General features: G+C 35.7%; 1 protein-coding gene and 1 non-coding gene across 2 annotated transcripts in view; one reads left to right on the top strand and one right to left on the bottom strand.

Moving 5' to 3' along the window:
- LOC138707520 (MOXD1 homolog 2-like) overlaps positions 1-24,638 on the bottom strand; it is a 772,674-nt gene that overhangs the window by 132,288 nt on the left and 615,748 nt on the right. Inside the window, exon 4 of the mRNA XM_069837045.1 lies at positions 22,195-22,374. Within this exon, the coding sequence (XP_069693146.1) occupies positions 22,195-22,374 (180 nt within the window). The remainder of the gene's footprint in view (positions 1-22,194; positions 22,375-24,638) is intronic.
- Positions 3,593-3,664, top strand: TRNAN-AUU (transfer RNA asparagine (anticodon AUU)). The gene has a single exon. It is a non-coding gene; the product is annotated as a tRNA-Asn (tRNA).

Here is a 24,638-nt window from a genome sequence, read left to right as displayed (position 1 = left end):
CTCACACAGATACGTAGAAACAAACTGAATTATAATCTCTATACAGTTCACTATATTATCTTTTCACTTGTGATGAGGTCCAGAAATTAACTATACCTTCCGCTTGGAATTTCATTTTAAGTCCGGTTTCATTCGAGAGTTCAATCAACTGTTCTCTTTCACTCAATGAAAGTTTGTTAGTTTCAATATCGCAATGAAAGTGATCACGAACCCATGAAAATTCGTCATATTTATTTGGAAAATAAGTTTCAAATTGTGACCTCAGAGTTCTATTATTGGTTACGACGTACAGTAGGTGACCCTTTCAGTGTGCAGAAAGGGTGTCAGCAAAACTATTAAGAAAGTCATCAACACATCACAAGGTTCGGTCCTCTGTTATGAATTTGGGTAGTCTCTAGCTTGACAGGCACGGCGCCAGATGTGCAGGGAAATACCACATTCATAGTGCTTTAAATCCCTCTTTTGTTGCTGAGAGTAGATTGGGAAGTCAGCAGACGGATAGGGTAATAAATTTCATAAAATGTCAGTACTGGGAGAAAAAATGAAAGGCGATTGCCATGTGTCATTTCCAAACTCTTAAGATTTTCGGCTATAGAGTGATACACAATTCGTTTGAATTTTATTTTTTCTTCTGCAATTTTGAAGGACCACAAGGGCAGGCCTCGAGGACTACAGGTGGTCCGCGGACCATAGTTTGAGAAACGCTGTTATAGGACATTCACGGAATAAGGGACAAGTGCCGGTCCTGTAGAATGGAGATAAAATATGCGTCCTCGCCAGGGAAAGACTCACGGACCGCTTGTTTGCTAAGGACACGCGCTGTCGACAAAACCATAACGCTGGACTTATTCTTCATTCAATACTGGATTCTTCGCTCGAAATCAACACGATTTTGAGAACAGCATATTATTTTTTCCGACATTATGTAGAATTTCAATTTCCACAACCATAGGTACCGACTTGGGGAGGCAAGGCAATTTCTTCCCCTCAACTTATAAAGCCAGGGGAGTAGCCCCCCAATACAATTAACAGAGGGGCCTCACTACACTAAACAATTTGAAGAGAGATTCATGTCAAAATTATTAATTTACTAGCGTACCCGTGCGCTCCGCTGCACCCGTTAGAAATAAACGTTAGAAATAAATATAAAGTAATTACATAATTAAAATAGGACATTTGATCCGGGGAACATTCGTGATTGATAGAAGGATAAATCGTTTATTATGTTACTTAATTTAAATTGTATTTAAAAAAATTAAAATGCGATCATTTTGATCCAGAGACCACTCATTTGGTCATAAAAATTATTGTAGGAAATACAGGAAACGAATGCCTATCAAGTTTTCTGTGCATAAGAAGCTATTTTAATCTTACCTGTCCTCGATTCAGTCAGAAGTTACTGTAATAACATTATACCATTATGTCCATCTAGAGAAACTACACTTTCCAATGGTGAATTAATAATTAATTATACAAATCGGTTAATATAGCTTCCGATATTACTTCATACAAACACAGAAACATTCTCTGTAGGCTACCGTATGTTTCATAGCTTTCAATTGTTGTTGTCCAAGGCCCCTTATAGACGAAGTCATTTGTTTTTTATTTCATTACACCGCCTTAAATGGCGTTATTGTAATTTTGAAACTCATTTATCTCATTAAATATCAGTCCTATCAAAATTTTGCATGGAATAAAACTAATCGGAAATTATTTTTAAAATAAACTTTTGTTATGTAATATCTTTCATGAAAATTAATAGTAAGGGAGATATTTCGATTTAATTCAAGCCCCCTTATAACCCCCCCTTTTAAATAAAATATTTTGAATGCCATATAGTCTAAATTCTAAGTTACAACGAACTTAATTTATATTCAAGTTTTCATATAAATCGGTTCAGCTATTATCACGTGAAAAGGTAACAAACATCCAGACAGACAGACAGACAAAAATTCCAAAAAAGCGATTTTCGGTTTCAGGGCGGTTAATTATATATGTTAGGACCAATTATTTTTGGAAAATCGAAAATTACCAGAAAAATTTGGGCTACAGATTTATTATTAGTATAGATTTGAAAAATGAACTAGGACATTAGTCAAAAATAGTTATTTCAAAAACCATATAGAATCGTTTGTCGCAATGGCCATGTTAGTGACGAAATGCCCCCCTTTTTCTATCCTCCTGCAATTAAGCGAAGCGAAGGGTCCCGGGATCGATACCCGGCCTCGGAACACTTTTTCCTTGAAATTATTTAAACCTGCTTTACAGGGAGCTACTACCTGAAAGCCAGATTTGCATAAAACATTTATAATATTATTTCAATTATGTATTTTATTCAAAGTTACGAAATCTTTCCACGCTGACCAAATGCTATTTCGAGAATGATGAGAGAGACTCAAAGCGCACGAAAGTTACGAGACAAGACTCGAAAGACAAATGCAACGAACACAGCGAGCGAGAGCGGCAGTTAGTTTTGTTCATCTCTAGTTCATAGTCTACGCAAGTGATGTCAAAGCAAGCGCATTTTTCTGACCTTGGCGTCGTGCGCGAGCATAAGCGCTAGGTATGCTAGGAGGAATAAGCAGCCTGTTGGATTACGAAAACAGTGGTGCACAAACTTCAAACGGAACGTGAAATTTTATGTCGTTATTTTTATATGGCTTCTTTCTGTTTGTTATTTTCTATATTGTCTGTAAAACAAAAGTACTAACACCAATATCTTAGCCTAATATTGCAGTTGTGTTTTAAACGTTAATAACATAATAAAGAGTAAAGAAGAAATATTCACTCAAATTCCATAATAACTACAACTATACTGTACTAAGTGAATTAAACACATCATTCATAAAGAAAGTGTTATTCCAAAGAAAGACACAGAATGTGACATGATAAGTTGAAATTGATATTGATGGTATCTTCAGCCTTATAAAAGTAATCAAAACAATATTATAGTACAAAGCAAAGTTGTCTAGGTGTATGTTTTAACTGTAACTAATATTACATAATAAAACTCTTATCACATTATACTTTTAGGTGATATTGGTGCACAACTTTCTGTTATTAGAATATTTAATTATCTCGAAATCTGCTGAAGCTATAGAGCTGACGTTTTACCAACACATAGACACATATCTTTTGTTTGTGATGTAACAGTATTTGCTTTGCAAATCAAGATTTCAGGTATAACTCCCTGTAAAGTTGATTTGAATAATTTCGAGGGAAAAATTGTTCCGGAGCCGGGTATGGAACCCGGGACCTTTGGTTTAACGTACCAACGCTCTACCACTGAGCTACCCGGGAACTCTAACCGACACCGATCCAATTTTTCCCCCTCTATATCCACAGACCTCAAAGTCCCGGGTTCGATACCCGTCTCCGGAACAATTTTTCCCTCGAAATTATTAAAATCAACTTTACAGGGAGTTATACCTGAAATCTTGATTTGCATAATACACGTCACTGTTCGTTAACAGAAAACCACAATTTGTCACACGGAGTTAGTGTGCACTCGAAGTTGGTTGCTTGACGGTTGTCAGCCCACTTTGAGGTCTGTGGATATAGAGGAAAAAATTGGATCGGTGTCGGTTAGAGTTCCCGGGTAGCTCAGTGGTAGAGCGTTGGTACATTAAACCAAAGGTCCCGGGTTCGATACCCGGCTCCGGAACAATTTTTCCCTCGAAATTATTCAGTATTTGCTTTGTTAATTCATTTCCTCACAAACATTTTCCATGCGAATATTTTCAAACATTTTAATACACTATCTTCAGCAATACATATTTACGATATATTAGATTTATGAAAACATTGTTTTAGTACCTGTAAGGCTACTAAACACACTTATCTGAAAATTTCACTTTTCTGTAAAAAAAAAGTTGAGAAAATATTCCCTTTGAATAAAAAAGCAAACTTGTGAAAAATAAGCATTAAAATTAAAACTTACATTCTTATAATGCACTTGTACTTCTCAGACAAATCTAAAATTTAACGTGGATACAGTTTTAATAAGTTTTCTTCCCTTTACCCATTGAATCAGTGCTGGCCATATCTGTATATAGCTCGACCAAGCGGCATATACTACCTCTTTCGTCTGTCTCTTTCCTTTCCGCTGTAAAGCGCTCAGTCTTGCTCCTATGGGCATGAGCTGACATCACTGGTCTATGCGTATCAGCTCGCATTTCTATCCTGCTTATGATTCACGTTATGTAATACAGACGTGGACAAATTATTAGCAAAATTCAATATTTTTATTATATATTATTTTTACAAAATATGATTCTTCAATTTAGACTACAGTTGACATTTTTGCGTATTTCCAAATTATTAGCGAAATTGAAGATTTGTATTGTATATTTTTAGAAAAGTTAACTCTTCAATTTGGACTACACTTGATATTTTTGCATATTTACAAATTATTAGCAAAACTGAAGGTTTTTATTATATATTTCTACAAAATTCGATTCTGCAATTTGGAATACAGTTGACATTTTGGATATTTCCAAATTATTAGCAAAACTGAAGATTTTTATTTTACAGTTTTACGAAATTTGACTCTTCAATTTAGACTGTAGTTGACATTTTTGCTAATTTACAAATTATTAACAAAATTTAAGATGTTTATTATACATTTTTACAAAATTTAATTCTTCAATTTAAACTACAGTTGACATTTTTGCATATTTCTGTCTATTGTAATGATAGAAATATGCAAAATTGTCAACTGTAGTCTAAATTGAAAAATCAAATTTTGTAAACAGAATTATCATTAAAAATCGTCAATTTTGTTAATAATTTGTCCACGTCTGTAGATGTACCAGAAGAAACTACTCGATCCGCTGCACATTTAGGAACGGAAATGCGTTGCCTGATCGTAATATACTATTTTACAATTTCATGGGAAATAATGATTATAATATTTTTCAATTAGTGCTTGTACAGCGATCGTTCCCAATAGTGAGTACTTCCCCCACCTTTTCTTAAAAATTAACGACGACGCCCCATCTCTTAACTGCTTCCGTAATCTTGTCCAATCCCGGCAGCAAACTGCGCTGTTTCCATAATCCCACGCTTTGTATTCGACTTAGCAAGGCACCGACTTAAACGCCTCTGCTATTCTGCTACCCGGCCCCGATTATGCTATCATTGCGTTTCTTTCCATTCTCCCCTTCTTTTCTCTTGATTTGTGTTTATATTTTCCAATGGGAAGTAGTCGTTCCAGCTATTCTTTCAACCAAGGCCAGGATTTCTCTCTTTGTTAAAGGTTTACTTCTTGCAATTTTAAGTTAAACTATTAGAGGAGATTAATATAAAGCGTGATATATTGAGGATAAGGTGGGGATGCCGCGCTAAATTATTTCAAAATACACACAGAGTACAAATAAAGGAATTTATATAAATAAAAAATAAAAAAAACGGAGATCAAATTATTGTTGTGATAATAAGAGCAATTTTGTATTTGTAGTATGTACAGGGACATCATTTTCATTTTACTAACATTTCTAATATTAACCTGGCTATGCCTTTGGATCAACGGTTGAGACCCGGAAACACTGTTTTCTACCCCCTTCCACGACTGGAGTTCGATGATACTGACGTAATATACAAACAAATCACTTTACTAGGTATAGGAGGGAAGAAAAGTAGTTCATCCATTTACGTAGACTAGGAAATATCGCGATTTTGAGTTTGATAATTTTCATTAGGTTTTTGTTTAATCAAAATACAGTACAGTATTAACCCATATAAACCTACTGTCCTATATGTAGGACGGCATATATTTTCTCAATTTAAATCTATCTCTTTGACTTCCTACAAGGTGGCAGTCCTATTGCTAATGTTACAGACATCTATTTAGTTGTGGATGAGACAGCCGATGTTGCAAGTGTTCATATCGTAGTATACTTGTGTTTGAAAGTTGTCTGTGTCTTACCATGACAAACACTTTGTAAGTGTAATTTATTTTATTTACTTTTAAATGAAACTAGAACGTTGTAATTTTATTTGTACACTTATAAGACATGAATACAACGTATTATTAAGTAACATTGCAATTTACTGTGATTACTTCGCGTTTATAATAGGGTAAACTGAAGCGACCTATATGTAGGACGGTAGGATGATCCGCGTACATCTCTGTTAAAATAATTTTGTCTTTTTAATATTTAAAATTCTGTAATCCAGCAATATATATGTTACATAGTGAATAAAAGAGCAGATTTTCAAGAGCACCATGGCTGCAAACAATTTATCAAGAATAGACCCATCACCCTGATGCAGCCTGTCACTTTTTCTTCAACAATTTTTTCACCAGTATTCCTCTATTTGTGGAGATAGGAAAGCGAAAAATCAGAGCTACTGCTACAATTCGAGACAACAGGAAGTCAAACTTCCCCTTGGTGACTACTCTTGAGATGAAGAAAAGATAGAGAGGATCTTATGACTTCCAAACAGCTGAAGCAAAAGTTGTCGTTTGCAAGTGGAACGATAACAGTGTCATTACTGTAGCATCAAATGCCGTGCCTGTGAAACCACTGCAAAGTGTCTCTAGGTATTCAAGACTTGAGAAAAAGAAAATTCAAATTTTTCAGCCCAGAAATATATATATAATCATGCAGTGTATTGACATGGCTGAGCAAAATGCATGGCTTCTCCACGAAAATAATGACGGAAAGCTGGATCATCTGGCATTCAGATGACAAATAAGCGGTCAACAAAAAGAGGCCCAAGCAAGGCATCGCGAATGGAACATGCAGGTTCGAGTTAAGACAGGCTCGAACATTTGGTGATCTAACAGAAGTGTCAATCCAGGCGTACAGTGTGTCATCAGAAGACTTCCTGTAGAAAGGAAGTGTGGAATTGGCTTACATGTCAAGTGTTTTCTTGTATATCACACTAAGGTGTAGTAAATATTCAGAATTTCCCAAGTTTGTGACAGTTTATTTATGTCATCACTGTGATTAGTTAATTTGCATTTTCAAGTTACAATATTGCACAATTTACCGCTGAATTATATATGTGAATTTATTTTGTTGCAATTCAAAGTAATGAACACTGAATGTTCATATTATCACTTTGCTCACTTCAGGGATATATAAGAGAAAACGTTTTGTGTTTACAGTTTATAATATAATATCACAAGAATGAGTTAAAGTATTCAGTCTAAAATTACATTGTTGCACTATATTATTGTAGTTTTGATTTATATTGAGATCACAACTCGTTTTATCTGCATTCGCTCCTACATTTCGGACAACTATTGCATATCGCCCATATGTTCTCCCTATATCCTACCGACCTATATGTAGGACGCCATTTATTTAAAAAACCAATGCCATGATTACACAGCGGTTGTTAAACTATATAAACGAATATTTTAAGTACATTTTATAAGGATATGATGAAATTCATAGTAAAAAATGTTTCAGGCTTATCTGGGTTAACAATGAGTGTTTTTACTCACGAACTAAGCTGTCCATGTGGACTTATTAATTATGCAGTGCATATTATAATGTCTACAGCACATTAGCGTACAATATAGAGAATGAAGTTAAATTGAAAAAAATCATAATGTGGATATTTAAACACATTTTTGAAAATGGTGGCCGTTCATTTCGATACAGGCTTCAGTTCTAATGTGCATATTATCGCACTATAGACTATTGTACGTAATTCCAGTTACCAGGTTCGTACTTGGTATCAGTAACTCATGTTGAAATAATTCTTTATCTACTCTATAAAAGAGACCTTACATACTGTAAATTCAATCTTCACTTCTGCTCGACCCGAAAACATGAAATTACTCAGACATGCAATCTACTGTCCGTCCAAGTGGTTACGTCGCAGCGTCGTAGAAAGGGAGGAAATCATGTGACAGTTAATTACTTAACGAGGCCCTTTTATTTAAGTTATTTTAAATATTTGTGTAATATTACGTAGACGTCCAATTCCTAACAGAAATTAATGTTCCCAGAAAAGAGCTAAGACAGCCCAGCCACTAGCATTTAGAGAGAGGCGAATAGAAGCAAGTGGGGGAAACCGGGATGCGACGTAGGCAAATGGAAAATGATGCAATATTGTAAGCTCTTTCGTCACTGGAAAACGCAAACATATTTTTGGAACGTACTTTTACTATGACCGTAAGGCTACTATGACTGTATATGCGGTCTTGGATCTGTGTGGAGGATGGTTGAACTTCATTAGTAGAAGGGGTGGGAGTGAAGTACATTAAAAAACTCAGGTACAATAAAAATTGAAATAAAAATAAAATGATGTCCCTGTACAATAGATATACTTATGCAGTTTCTTAGATTTCTTCCTTTACTATTTTATACATTCTTACTCAAATTAATCTCTCTCATTTGACTGTTGACGTTGGGCAGGATCAGTAGGTTCGAGGTGCTGAAATCAATATCATGGACTTGTGCAACAAAAATGTACTAATCTTACGATCAGTCACTAAAGACAACAAGAAATCTGAAAGATATACAACAAAACGAGTTCTAATGTGCAGTAGACTACCTTCTGTTCCTACTTTTGGCGCGTTATAGTATAATAATACAAAACACAATTGGACGGAGTTACGCAATACTAGACCAACCGTCAATTTGAAAAAAAAAATTAGATATTTGCACAAATCTGTTTATGGTAGGCTAATTTAACTCGGGAAAAAAATCAAGAATGTGATATCTGAATTTTGCTGCTATTTATAAGCAAAAATTCGTTTATTGCATAAAATTTATTTATTTATTTTGCTTTGAGATATTAATACAACTGCTGGTCTCTAATTAAAAGTCGGTTAGCCTTTTTTGGTATTATTTTTGCAACTTTTTGTAATAATATAAATTTTATAATACTTCTTGCATAAATAAAAAAAAAAACAGATTTATTTCAATAGCCAATATCTCGAAACAGGTTTTTGGTGCTTAGATAACTACTGTTAATCACCGTCCATTTCATTTCATTAGTTCTTAGTTTATACAAACACAAGTCCACACTTGTGGAGTAACGGTCAGCGTGTCTGGCCGCGAAACGAGGTGGCCCGGGTTCGAGTCCTGGTCGGGGCAAGTTACCTGGTTGAGGTTTATTCCGGGGTTTTTCCTCAACCCAATACGAGCAATTGCTGCGTAACTTTCGGTGCTGGACCCCGAACTCATTTCACCGGCATTATCACCATATCATTCAGACGCTAAATAACCTAGATGTTGATACAGCGTCGTAAAATAACCCAATAATATACAAACACAACACTCGAATCTTTCCTATCTTCCACTTCGTCTTACTCTCTATAAGATGCATCTGTCTTAATGTACTCTATGTATTATCTCATACCTTCTTCTGCCCCGAAATTTTCTCCCGTTCACCATTCCATGCATTGCAGCTCATCCTTCAGTAGTCACTTCCTTCTTAAGCTGTAATCCAGCCAATTTATTTTCTTCTTCCTGATCAGTTTAGCATTATTCTTTCTTCATCTTTTCTGGCTCAGCTTTATTTCTTGTTCTGTCTGTCCATTTCACACGCTTCTTTTTTTATTGGGTCATTTCACGACGCTGTATCAACATCTAGATTATTTAGCGTCTGAATGATATGAATGTGATAATGCCGGTGAAATGAGTCCGGAGTCCAGCACCGAAAGTTACCCAGCATCTGCTCGTATTGGGTTGAGGGAAAACCCCGGAAAAAACCTCAACCAGGTAACTTGCCCCGACCGGGTTTCGAACCCGGGCCACCTGGTTTCGTGGCCAGACGCGCTGACCGTTACTCCACAGGTGTGGACCACACGCTTCTTCTACATTTCAAATGCCACTAGTCGTTTTTCTTATCTTCGTCGTAACATTTATGTTTCAGCCATATATAGTGCCACACTCCACAATAAGCACTTCACTAATCCCTTCCTTAGTTTTTTTTTCAGAAGTCCGTAGAGGATGCTCCTTTTTATTAAGGCTTCCTTTGCCATTGCTATTCTGCCATTGACTTATGGGTAGAAGCTCATGTTATTACTTATACAAAGCTATCGCTTACACAATGTAGGTCGAAATTTTAATCACTAACGTTTTGCTGCAGTTATCTATGCAATAATTCAAACTCTGAATGAAATAATAATTCGTAAATTGTTTCTCAGAGAATATTGGACTTCGGTTCGTTTCTTAGTGAGACTACAACTGACGACTTAAACACGGCAGAGAATTTACGTGGCAAAATTTGTCAAGTATTTAAAACTCGTAATTATAATTAAATTCCATATCGGTAGAGAATTTCCCCGCAGAACAGAGATCTAACAACGTTTCTTATCGCCGCAAGGAATCTTCTTAAAGTTTAAACCGTTTCATTGCTTTAAACATTCTTCTCGAATCTTCGTTCACTTTGCCCGCATGCCAACGACGATTACGTAATTTTAAACGGAGATTTAATTTCTAGGTTCCCACGCCAGGAATTCCAGGAGAGCTCTAAGTTATCAACGCGAAATACTGTCTTATAACACCGCAGAGCGCACTACCAATTTCTACATGCTCACTAGGCCTATATGGATATGATATGATATGATATGATATGATATGATATGATATGATATGATATGATATGATATGATATGATATGATATGATATGATATGATACGATATGATATGATATGATATGATATGATACGATACGATATATGATACGATATGATATGATATGATATATGATATGATATGATACGATATATGATATGATATGATACGATATATGATACGATATGATATGATATATGATATGATACGATATGAAATGAAATGAAATGATATGATATGATATGATATGATATGATATGATATGATATGATATGATATATGATACGATACGATATATGATACGATATGATATGATATGATACGATACGATATATGATACGATATGATATGATATGATATATGATATGGTACGATACGATATATGATATGATATGATATGATACGATATGATATATGATAGGATATGATATGATATATGATATGATATATGATATGATATGACATGATATGATATATTATATGACATTATATGATATATGTTATGATATAATATATTGTAGCTCTCGGGAAAAGTGGCACAAGTCAAAAATGTTAGTTTTACAGGAGAAGGAAAAAAACTGCCTTCACACTGGTTTATGTCGATTTGATTTTCTTCTGTATGAATTATTGTAATGGGAGAAATACTTATGTCTCTTTTCCCAAGCGAACAGATGTTCTGTAAGTTGTCAATAAATTAATAAAAAATGTTTGTGAAAATTGACTTATGCCACTTTTCCCAAGCACTGCAGATATGATATGATATATGATATGATATGATATGATATGATATGATATGATATGATATGATATGATATGATATGATATGATATGATATGATATGATATGATATGATATATGAGAAAACAGTGAGTGAAAGATTTATTTTTATGTAATTGCGATTTGATTCCACTTTTATCAAAATAACGATTTGCATACTGTTTTATGTTATTTAATGGCTTTCGAATAAACTAAACTGAACTAAACTAAACTATATTATGTCCTTAAATAGGTCTAAAAAAATATTACCAAGTGTAGTTATAGGCTGCTTCATTTTACATTTGCTGCATTGTACTTTTGAATTAGGTCAAAAAGCATGTTCATGTCACATTTCTCAAACCATGGGAGCTGTTCGTGATAGGATATGGTAGGTGTTCAGTATACCTCACGTTCATAGGTCGGATAGATGAACTGAGGCGGAAGTGGAGAGTACTGTATTGATGGAATGGAAGAGGGAAACGGGAGTACTCTGAGAAAAACCCTCTGTAAATTCTATTTCGTTCACCACAAATTCCACACGGACCTGCCCGGTGATCGAACTCGGGCCACCTGAATGGAAGGTCAGCGAGCAAGCACTGTAGCCACAGACGCGGCATAAAATTCGTTAGTACAGATTTTCATTTTATTGCAGATTTTGTTCTTTATTTAAATTTGAAAATTTATAGTATCATTGTACTTCATTGCCAGATAAACTGACTTGCAAATACTGAATACTAAGAAAAAGTCCAACAGTTTAGGATATTTTCTTTTACAGAGAAAGACAGACAGCAGACAAACTCTAACTCATTTTTTCGTTAGCAAGATGCTGGTAATGCAAACAAACGTAATCAATAAAATAAAAACAAATAAGCCAAAAAATTTCTTTAAACATGATTATTGTCTGTAGTAATGTCACGAGAGATCTGAGATTTATCTGGGAAATGTCAGACCTCGAGGACATTTGTTAGGACTATTTCGTGAATAAAATAAAAATGTAAATAATATATTCCTAAAACTCGATGACAAAATGTTAATAATTGTATATTTACGAATACTTAACCTATTCAGACATTGTGAAGTTGAAATAGATGAATAAAGAAATTCGATGTTATTATTCAGTAATGCCAATTGTTTTATTTCATTCACAAAATACATTTATTATAGGTTAAAACTATATGTTAATTGACCTGTGGGAGCAGGAACAATGTCAGCTGTGCCTTATATCAACCGTTACTGTGCTACAGGAAATCATTTTTATAGCTCGATAAACGCATTCTCGCTGTAGTGTGTAACGGAACTAAAGCTTCATCTACACAGTTCAATATTCCAATCGCGTATGCGTGCAATCTGAGAAGAATATTGAAAGAATCAAGTTTAAAAAAGTACGTTAAATTAAGATCATGAAGATTTTGTGTCTAAATGGTGCGCCGTTTTGAACGTCGTCTTCACTGCGTAAATATATTAATTAATATTAAATATCAATCCTGCATTCATTGCTTTAAAGTTGAAAGAAAAGTTTAACCGTGTAGTTGCATCTTAATGTATTCATGATCATCAATTTACGGGAAAACAGTTGGCGACAACGACTAAATAAAAGAACGACCATGCGATAAATTGATAGCGATAAATCTAGCTGCAAAAATTATCACAAAGTGTGACTGTGATCGGTTGGAATTCAAAATTGCATTACACTTCATTGGTCGAAAATGGAATAACATCATATAAACGAAATAGTCTATGGAAAAACCTATATAAAACTACTGTAAATCAATTGCACTTATCTGAAAAATATTAAGTCATTCAATAATATTCATAAATTAAAAATTATTTCAAGTACCTGATCCTCTCTTATTGCAGCGAACATCTTGAAATCTAATATTTTCAACATCGTAAAAATTATGTGGCTTTAAGATCTCTCTTACCATAAATTTTAATAAATTACTTGGTTTAAAATTCCTATTATCACAAATTTTAATAGCTAGGTAAATTTCTAGGGTAGGCGGCTACGTTAGTTCAAAATGTTGCCTCTCGACCAAAATTTTCACTACCTTAGCGGAGGCTGTTTTTGTTTACAGAAAGGGTTGGCAACCTCCAAGCAAAAACATTATGCATCTTATGCGTATAATCCAGATAAAATGTGAGGATTATTTTTTATCTGAGGTAATCCCTACATGAGTGAACGCCTTGGAGCCATGTGTGAAACAGTTTCCATGTTCCAAGGATTAAAAATGCTGAAGCACGTTGTCACATACAAGAGGTGGCAGTCCTGGTTTCAGAACAGAGTTACTTGATACATATCTAGTAAAAGCGTGTGCTTTCCTTGTACATGCAGTAATACTGACACTGAGGACACGAAAGACTTCCCTGTTAATATCAAATTTTATTATACCACATTCGACAATGAAAACTTAACTTTGTAAATGTATCATATATTGGAATACTATTTCATTCTATCTAAATATAGAGGTCTCATATAAATATAAAATATGGAATACTAATACTCGTAGAGAACATATTGCGTTCGAAGTTATAAAATACCAATGAGCATATTAGCGTCCTCTTAGCGGACATCCCCACTCTTTGTAATAAAAATAAAATAAATTGTTTACGTATTTTGTAAAGTAATAACAGTGAACCACATATATTGTCATTAATTTTAAGCAGTTATTGTTTGACATATAACAAAAACGTCTAATACAATTTTGCTTGTTTTTGTTTCCTTTCCAATATAAAAATTGTTCTGTGTAAAATATTTCATAGCGTGTTTTCGAAAAGCCATTGATTTCATTCCAGATATACTCAGTTAATTTAAGAGACCAGTGCATCTGGATAGCCAATGATTGGAAGAATTTTAGTTTCGTCCTTTAAATGTGCAGAAATTTGATCTGAACAAATGTAGCTTTTCGTTCTGAAAAGGAATTTTAAAATGTTACATTTGTTCCAATCAAATTTCTGCATTTTTAAAGGGCAAAACTAAATTACTTTCAATTATTTATTATCATAATACGCTTTCTAAAATTTACTAAGCATACTGGAAATTAAAGCAATGGCTTTCCAAAACCACGCTATGAAATGTTTTATACAAAACAGTTCTGCAATTCTTGGGAAGAGGGCATAAGTCAGTTTCCACAAACATCTTTCATTAATTTATTGACAACTTACGGAACATCTGCTCCCTTGGGAAAAGAGACATAAGTATTTCTCCCATTACAATAATTTATACAGAAGAAAATCAAATCGACATAAACTAGTGTGAAGATAGTTTTTTTCCTTCTCCTGTAAAATTAACATTTTTTACTTGTGCCACTTTTCCCGAGGACTACAGATTTTTATCTTGGATAGGGAGCAAAAACTAGCAGAATTTTATTGCATTTTTTTATTTAAAATATCTCAAAGAATAACCCCTGAAATTAGTGACGTGACTTACGGATTTCTCTGCATAAAATAACAGAACTAAATGTATTCCATTTATTCTGTTATTGGAAATACAAATAAAGTAATACAAATTCTACTTATAAACAATATAGAGCGTTTATATATGAATGAATGTTTAGTTACAGTATTTAGATTTACTTCTGTTATTTTGTATAGGTCTACGTTAGAAAATACGTCAATAAATTATTTGAGTCATGTTACAAAGAGAGGAAGTGTCGTTCAGACGCATTTATTTATTTATTTATTTATTTATTTATTTATTTATTTATTTACTTGTTTATTTACTTGTTTTTTTACTTATTTATTTACTTACTCATTTACTTATTTACTTACTCGCTCATTCGCTCACTCGCTCATTCGTTTATTCGTTTATTCATTCATTCATTTATTCGTTCATTCATTTATTCATTCATTCATTTATTTTTTTATTCATTTATTTATTTATTTTTCATTTTTTTAACTTATATATTTATTTATATACTTTTTTATTTATTTATTTATTTACTTATTTATTTATTTATTTATTTATTTATTTATTTACTTGTTTATTTACTTGTTTTTTTACTTATTTATTTACTTACTCATTTACTTACTTACTTACTCGCTCATTCGTTCATTCGTTTATTCATTCATTCATTTATTCGTTCATTCATTTATTCATTCATTTATTTTTTTATTCATTTATTTATTTATTTTTCATTTTTTTAACTTATATATTTATTTATATACTTTTTTATTTATTTATTTATTTATTTTATTTGACAGAATTAAGGGCATAAGGCCTTCTCTTCCATCCTACCAGATAGCACATATAAATACAAAAAAAGAAATACAGACGCTGATGAAAATAATACAAATTAAATTGAAGCCCTATAGAGGGTCAACAGGGTCAAAAGAACACTATAGAGCTCTCATCGAGCTAATAAAAGAAAAAAAAAATAAAGAAAAACAGAGATAGCAATGATGCTAGTGATAACTGATAATAATAATAATAATAACAATAATATTAATATTAATAATAATAATAAATATATTACATATTAATTGTCAATTATACAACAGCATAGTTACAATATTTACTATATATCATGGGTTAAGAAGAAGTTGCGCAACCTGACAGGTGTTCAACAAGCAATTCCGTGAACTAGAATGTGACTTTTTAATTTAAATTTGAATTTTGATATTGTCCGACAGTCTACACAGAGTGTCTGAAAATAGACCGACATATTAATTTTTGTATTAGCCACAGAGTAAATAAATATTTCAGTTATGACTCCAAATTCCTGTTTTAAATAATTTTTAAATGATTCTGTGAATTCGGTAAACCTAATCCTAATAATGAAAGTTACACCAACTCTGAAATATCTAAAGAAGAGAAAAGGTATATATGTTATTTATGGGAAAGACATTCCCGATGTATAAAAAAGCTCCGTTTTAAGGTTTATCTCGCATGTTCTTCACTCATAACGAGGCTTCGCATGTTTGTCACAAGAGTTATATTGGATGGAGTAGTTTCTCCTGGTCCATTAATGACATCAGTCAAAGGCGCAAGCACGTTACAAGACCTATATGGTCCACATCTGTGGAGTAACGGTTAGCGCGTCTAGCCGCGAAACCAGGTGGCCCGGGTTCGATTCCCGGTTGGGGCAAGTTACCTGGTTGAGGTTTTTCCGAGGTTTTCCCTCAACCCAACATGAGCAAATGCTGGGTAACTTTCGGTGTTGGACCCCGGACTCATTTCACTGGCATTACCACCTTCATCTTATTCAGACGCTAAATATACTAAGCTGTTGATAAAGCGTCGTATAATAACTCACTAAAATAAAAAAGACCTCTATGAGATCTGAATTATGTTATGTAGGAGCGCACGTTGTTACGTATGTATGTATGTATATATATATATATATATATATATATATATATATATATATATATATATATACAGGGTGTTTCAAAAATACGGGACATAATTTCAGGTATGTATTTCCCACATGTAGACAATCAAAATAGTTCAATACAACATGTGTCCGGAAATGCTTCGTTTCCGAGTTATGGCCTTCACAACATTGAAATTCACCGGAACGTTTTTCTTTCCGCAGGTCGTCATTACAGAAGATGTTCAAAATGTCCACCTCCTGCTTGAATACAGACCTCACATCGATGTCTCATTGACCTGCGAATACGATCCCAAACTCCAGGAGTATTGCGTATGTCCTCAGAACATGCCACAATTCGATTCCGAAGGGATTCCAAATCAGGCACCGGACACGAATAAACCAATGATTTTAAATGACCCCACAAGTAGAAATCGAGAGGGTTCAGATCAGGTGAGCGTGGAGGCCAAGCAATTGGGCCACCTCTACCTATCCATCGATCAGGAAACCTTCGATCCAAGTACCGGCGAGCCGTACGACTGAAGTGTGCAGGAGCGCCATCATGCAAGAAGTGAATGTGTTGACGATTGATCAGTGGAGTGTCTTCTAAAACATGAGGTATGGTGTTTTCCAGGAAGTTTGTGTACGCCTGCCCCGTAAGTCTGTTTACAAGTACATGGGGTCCAACTAATCGATCACCAATGATACCGGCCCACATGTTGAGGGAGAACCGCACCTGGTGATGAGATGGAACAGTTGCACTGGGTTTTCATACGCCCATACATGCCGATTGTGGAAATTTGTTATGCCATCTCATCTCGTGTGAACTGTGCTTCATCTGTAAATAATACTAACGCAGGAAAGTTCGGATTTACACCACACTGCTGCAAGAACCACTGACACAACCTAACTCGTGCAGGGTAATCTGCTGGTGACAGGGCCTGTACACGTTGCAAATGATAAGGATACAATTGATACTCTTTCAACAATCTCCAGGCAGTCGTATGAGGAACATTGACTTGCAACTCTACCCTTCGTGTGCTGATAGAAGGAGTCATGTTCACAGCCTCCAGAATCTCCTCCTCTACTTCTGGAGTTTTAGATCTTGGTCGTCCCCTTCCCAAACCAGGAGAGTTAAATTTTCCATACTCGCACAGACGGTAGGCCTAATGGAGACGTACAAATGTCATCCGATCTGGACATTGTCGCTGTGGGTACCTCTCCTGGTACAAACGACGAGCCAGGGCAGCATTGCCATCCGCCTTACCGTACATGAAGTGTATCTCTGCCAGCTCTTGATTTGAATACATGTCGCGCAGTCTAACGCCTATACAACACTGAATGTAACCTTCGACTCGGAATGAACTGTCAGAGTGTCCTCTTAATGTCTCCTTTGACGGCAACGACCTGCGGAAAGAAAAACTTTCCGGTGAATTTCAATGTTGTGAAGGCCATAACTCGGAAATAAAGCATTTCCGGACACATGTTGTAATGAACTATTTTGATTGTCTACATGTGGGAAATACATACCTGAAATTATGCCCCGTATTTTTGAAACACCCTATATATATATATATATATATATATATATATATATATATATATATATATACACACACAAGTTCATTGTGATCCCATTCAGTAATAAAAGAGACGCACCAGGAGACAAATGCCGCCACCAATATCTACACTGCAGTTGTTATTTCGGAATTTGGAAATGATTATTTTTGTGTAAGGAATGGCAACATATTCTTAGAATGTATATTTTTAGTCATTATAATAGTAGTTATTTCAATAAATAGGTGTAAATTATTGTTTGTGTATATATATATATATATATATATATATATATATGTGTGTGTATAAAACTTCTGTTGTCCTTGTTATCAGATTACTAATTTTGAAATTCAATTGTAACCAATGGCGTGGAACACTTATTTGTTCAAGACGTTTCGGTAGTGCAAACCATTAAAATTCAGTTGCAGTGTTGTCATTACAGTGGACTCTCCTAAGTTCGACTGAACAGAATTGAAAGTTCAGTCCAATAAGGGTAGTGGGTGTGGCAGGTGAAATGAATACAAATTCTTATTGGTTATCCATCAACGAATACGGTATTGTATTTGCATTTCCTGTCCGCCCAGAGACTTAAGCCTGGTTCACAATAAACCGGGAACGGACACGACAACGAGAACGAAAACGGAAATAATGTTAAAATAAATGTATGAAGTGTGAGCATTCACAATAGTTAATTGTGAATGCTCGCATTTAAATATTTATTTTAACAATATTTCCGTTCTCGTTCTCGTTGTCGTTTCCGTTCCAGGTTTGTTGTGAACCAGCCTTTATGTATGCGCTTCTAGTACCACAGTAGGTTTCTACAGTTCCGTCTCACAAACGGCACAATTCTCAAATAGGAAAAGAAGAGTTCTTTCTTTCTTTCTTTCTTTCTTTCTTTCTTTCTCTCAGTTTAACCTCTCCCTTTTAGGTGCATTTATAGGACCCACGCCACCCGGGCCTTACAGGGCCGCGACCTGTCGGGAGAGGAATTAATTTATGGATCACATACATACTTTTTTGACCACACAAGGACATGGAGGGCCTCCCCGGATGAGGGATCAGTTCAATGCCGGGGCCACCTCCGAAACAACACAAACATTTAAGACATTACACATCATTCACTCACACACATGAAAGGATCATTTATTAAATGATGTGATATTAAATAATTTTAACGTAGGCCTAAGAAACGATGAAAGAGTAATGGAACGGAGAAAAATTCTCTCCGGCGCCGGGATTTGAACCCGGGTTTTCACCTCTACGTGCTGACGCCGTGCCGTCGGATCCTGGCCAACTAGTCACTCATCACGAGTGCACCTCAGCACATGTGTGGACTTCGGTCCTAGGTTCATAGATATCTATGACGTAGTGCAGAGGGCGGCCACTAGAGGGAACCCAAGAGTTGGAACTTAAAACTGAGACGATTCTTCCGACGCCGGGGTGAAATCCGGTGTGGCTTAGTGGATAAAGCGTCAGCACGTAGAGCTGAAAACCCGGGTTCAAATCCCGGCGCCGGAGAGAATTTTTCTCCGTTCCATTACTCTTTCATCGTATGATGACGCAGAATATCTGCATGGAAATATCATATGTACTTCGGTGCATTATAATAATATATATCTAAGAAGAAACATTCAGGAACGAGTCTTGGCGAAGTCTGGATTTAATTTATATCAATTAAGTGATAAAGAATGTTGGCAAATACTATTTGAGGTTATGTTCACATACTCTAACTTTGTCCTATGTCCATAGTCAGCGTTGTCAATTTAGCGTATTTAACTCTTCGGTGGGAATTTCTTTCAACTTTTTTATTGATTAAATAGGGACTTCTTCAGCACCCTCTAACGGCAAAAATAAAACTTTCTCCACTGATTAATAAGGAATGTAGCGATTTTTTTTTTTAATTTCTCCACTGATAATAACGAATGTAGCGATTTTTGAAGTGCGGTTCGGCGACTTTCCGTAGACTTCAGTTGGCAACACTACCTATAGTGTCATTTAGTCTACTATAAGTTTTAATCTTAAATGCATCGGATTAGAGTGTCATCTTACCAATTTATGAAAACAGGAAATTGACGCATTTACAGTAAATGCTAGAAAACCAGACAAAACTTTTCTATTATCAGGAGATAGTTTGATGTTGTTTGGACTGATCCATATATTAGCTACTGGAACCAGCGACTTCTTTATCTTTTATTTAGTTTATCCGAGATAAACTTATAAAAATATCCATGAAAGAAAGTAAAATCATTTAGATATATCTGAAATCTCTGATGGAAGGACTTTAGGATAGAGCACTTCCTATCCATCACTTGAATTCATCACTGTTTATACATATGGTACGTAGCTCACCACCTTCCAGATGAATGAAACGATACAGAAGAAATATAACCTTGCCTACCTACGAAGAGTGTTACATTCATTTTCTGCGACGAAATTCAATAATAATACATACAGATTGCAGTCTGTGAATGCAATTCAGAACAGACTAATAACACAGTCTACTATATACAGTCGCGAAGCTTGAGGTGATTTTTTGCAAATCTCGCGATAAAGCGCTCCAAGCGGTTAGCAACTAGCAACAATAGACTGTTCACTGTCGACTTTGGATTTAGAGTCGACTTTGTCGTATTTCCATCGAGTGCTAGGTTGTTGCGTATTTCGCATTGGTGCTCGTGAAGAAAAATCCTAACATCTATTTCTTATTTTACTTCTAGATGCAAAAAGTGGTTAATAAACAGCAGGAGGGAAGATCTAATGACAAAGAATGAAGCATATCTTTATAATCATATAAAGTTTTGCTCTCTTCATTTCGAAAACACACAATTTATGAATGAAAACAAAAATAAATTAATCCGGAATGCAGTTCGAACTTTATTTGATGTTTCAAATAAACCTGTTCCCTTATTACCTGCAGCTGAGAAACAAAAGCTTTGCATGAATTCTACGTCTGTATCAGCTGATTCCTTGAATAATTGTACATTTTCAGACAACTTACGCCTACTTTTTTTTTCAAAGGATATGTTTTTAATTATAGCTGTTAATTTTGTTGCTATTTTTATTTGTTACTTTACTAGAGACGTAGAAAAAGTAAGTCTGTTACGATAAAATTTATTGATCACGTTTTATTTCCAATTCTGGTGTGATTATTACTGCTTAACCTCATCCCACTTTGTTAACTACGTAAGGCTACACTACAAGTACCGGTACACGTAAGTTACTCCCATTAATTCATATTTCCATTATTATTGTTATTATATTATTGTTGTAAAGGGAAATGCAAATTAATATTTGTTGGTTTCATAGTTCATTATGGCTATAATCTTGAATGTGTGAAGCGATTATAGTAAATTTTAGTTCGTTTTGCACAAACAAAATTAACATTAACCCGTTTCTTGCAGATATCTTCAAGTTTATGGCGGAATTTAATATACTTAATTAAAATAATAAATGAACTTTATCCATTTAATATTTCAATAATGGAAGGAAGGTGTTAATTTTTCCAAAAGAACCCGACAACGAAAGTGTAACATATTTTGTCGTCTGCTAGGAGAGATCTGTGATGATGAGGCGATAGTAGCGATCCTAGTGGTGGGCAACTACCCATGTTTGCATTTTTACTACATATTGAGCTTCGCGACTGTATACAGTAGACTGTGCTAATAATAGATTAATCTGTCATGTTCACAGCACCGAAGCTAGCAGATAACAAAACCTGATTCGCACAAACGACACCACATCCGCAGAAACTCACTAATAAGCGCAGCCTTCAAGAGTGACAGAAATTATAACACGGTCTAGTATATACAGTCACGAAGCTTGAGGTGATTTTTTTTGCATTTCTCGCGCTACAATGCTCCAAGCTGTTAGCAACTGAGAGTACCAGGAAAATAGACTGTGCGATAGTAGCGATCCTAGTGGCTAGCAACTAAAGTACAACTGTCATTGGATGCATATTACCTACATATTGAGCTTCGTGACTGTATGTACTAGACTGTGAATATACCAAGCCATAAGGTGTTTCTCCTACCGTAGGGTTCCTAAGCTCCCAGCTGAGGACGTTCTCGGGCAATCGCTCTTCCAGCTGGAGCTTTTCCATGAGGTAAAGGCTGCGGGTGCCCCTGTACATCGGACCGTGATAGGGCAAAGAGCCCAGTCCGCCGGTCGGGTCCGAGGAGTGGTACGAAAACAGCATCCGCATCGTGTCGTTCTGAGAACAAAGAGAACAACCAAAAATCTTAATATAATCCTCAAGCATTCTACTGTTCAGCCTAAACATTTTTGTTACTGTTACTGGCGGGAATAAGGAAACATAATCTAAGTGGTAATTTTACCTTCAAGTTTCCGTTCGTGACAAACATAATAATTATTTAAACATCTACTATACTGTACAGTAAAAACTAATGTAACGTAATGCAATACAACACAAAACAAAACAATATAACATAATATAATATAGTGTGATGTGATGTGATGTGATGTGATGCGATACGTGATGTGATGCGATGCGATTTGATGTGATGCGATACGTGATGTGATGTGATGTCATACGTGATGTGATGTGATGCGATTTGATGTGATGCGATACGTGATGTGATGTGATGTGATACGTGATGTGATGTGATGCGATGCGATATGTGATGCGATGTGATGCGATACGTGATGTGATGCGATGCGATTTGATGCGATGCGATATGTGATGTGATGTGATGCGATACGTGATGTGATGCGATGCGATTTGATGTGATGCGATACGTGATGTGATGTGATGTGATACGTGATGTGATGTGATGTGATGCGATGCGATGCGATATGTGATGTGATGTGATGCGATACGTGATGTGATGCGATGCGATTTGATGTGATGCGATACGTAATGTGATGTGATGTGCTGTGATGTGATGTGATGTGATGTGATGCGATACGTGATGTGATGTGATGCGATACGTGATGTGATGTGATGTGATACGTGATGTGATGTGATGCGATGCGATATGTGATGTGATGTGATGCGATACGTGATGTGATGCGATGCGATTTGATGTGATGCGATACGTAATGTGATGTGATGTGCTGTGATGTGACGTGATGTGATGCGATACGTGATGTGATGTGATGCGATACGTGATGTGATGTGATGTGATACGTGATGTGATGTGATGCGATGCGATATGTGATGTGATGTGATGTGATGTGATGCGATACATGATGTGATGCGATGCGATTTGATGTGATGCGATACGTAATGTGATGTGATGTGCTGTGATGTGATGTGATGTGATGCGATACGTGATGTGATGTGATGCGATACGTGATGTGATGTGATGTGATACGTGATGTGATGTGATGCGATATGTGATGTGATGTGATGCGATACGTGATGTGATGCGATGCGATTTGATGTGATGCGATACGTAATGTGATGTGATGTGCTGTGATGTGATGTGATGTGATGCGATACGTGATGTGATGTGATGTGATACGTGATGTGATGTGATACGTGATGTGATGCGATATGTGATGTGATGTGATGCGATACGTGATGTGATGTGATGTGATGTGATACGTGATGTGATGTGATGCGATGCGATATGTGATGTGACGTGATGCGATGCGATTTGATGTGATGCGATACGTAATGTGATGTGATGTGCTGTGATGTGATGTGATGTGATGCGATACGTAACGTGATGTGATGTGATGCGATACGTGATGTGATGTGATGTGATACGTGATGTGATGTGATGCGATATGTGATGTGATGTGATGCGATATGTGATGTGATGTGATGCGATACGTGATGTGATGTGATGCGATACGTGATGTGATGTGATGCGATACGTGATGTGATGCGATGCGATTTGATGTGATGCGATACGTAATGTGATGTGATGTGCTGTGATGTGATGTGATGCGATACGTGATGTGATGTGATGCGATACGTGATGTGATGTGATGTGATACGTGATGTGATGTGATGCGATGCGATATGTGATGTGATGTGATGCGATACGTGATGTGATGCGATGCGATTTGATGTGATGCGATACGTAATGTGATGTGATGTGCTGTGATGTGATGTGATGTGATGTGATGCGATACGTGATGTGCTGTGATGCGATGCGATATGTGATGTGATGTGATGCGATACGTGATGTGATGTGATGTGATGCGATGCGATATGTGATGTGATGTGATGCGATGCGATACGTGATGTGATGCGATGCGATGCGATTTGATGTGATGCGATACGTAATGTGATGTGATGTGATGTGATGCGATACGTGATTTGATGTGATGCGATACGTGATGTGATGTGCTGTGATGCGATGCGATATGTGATGTGATGTGATGTGATGCGATACGTGTTGTGATTTGCTGTGATGCGATGCGATATGTGATGTGATGTGATGTGACGTGATGTGATGTGATGCGATGCGATTTGATGTGATGCGATACGTGATGTGATGTGAT

This window comes from Periplaneta americana, chromosome 10 (genome assembly GCF_040183065.1).
Source record: "Periplaneta americana isolate PAMFEO1 chromosome 10, P.americana_PAMFEO1_priV1, whole genome shotgun sequence".
NCBI lineage: Eukaryota > Metazoa > Arthropoda > Insecta > Blattodea > Blattidae > Periplaneta > Periplaneta americana.
This window is presented reverse-complemented; position numbering and strand designations above follow the sequence as displayed.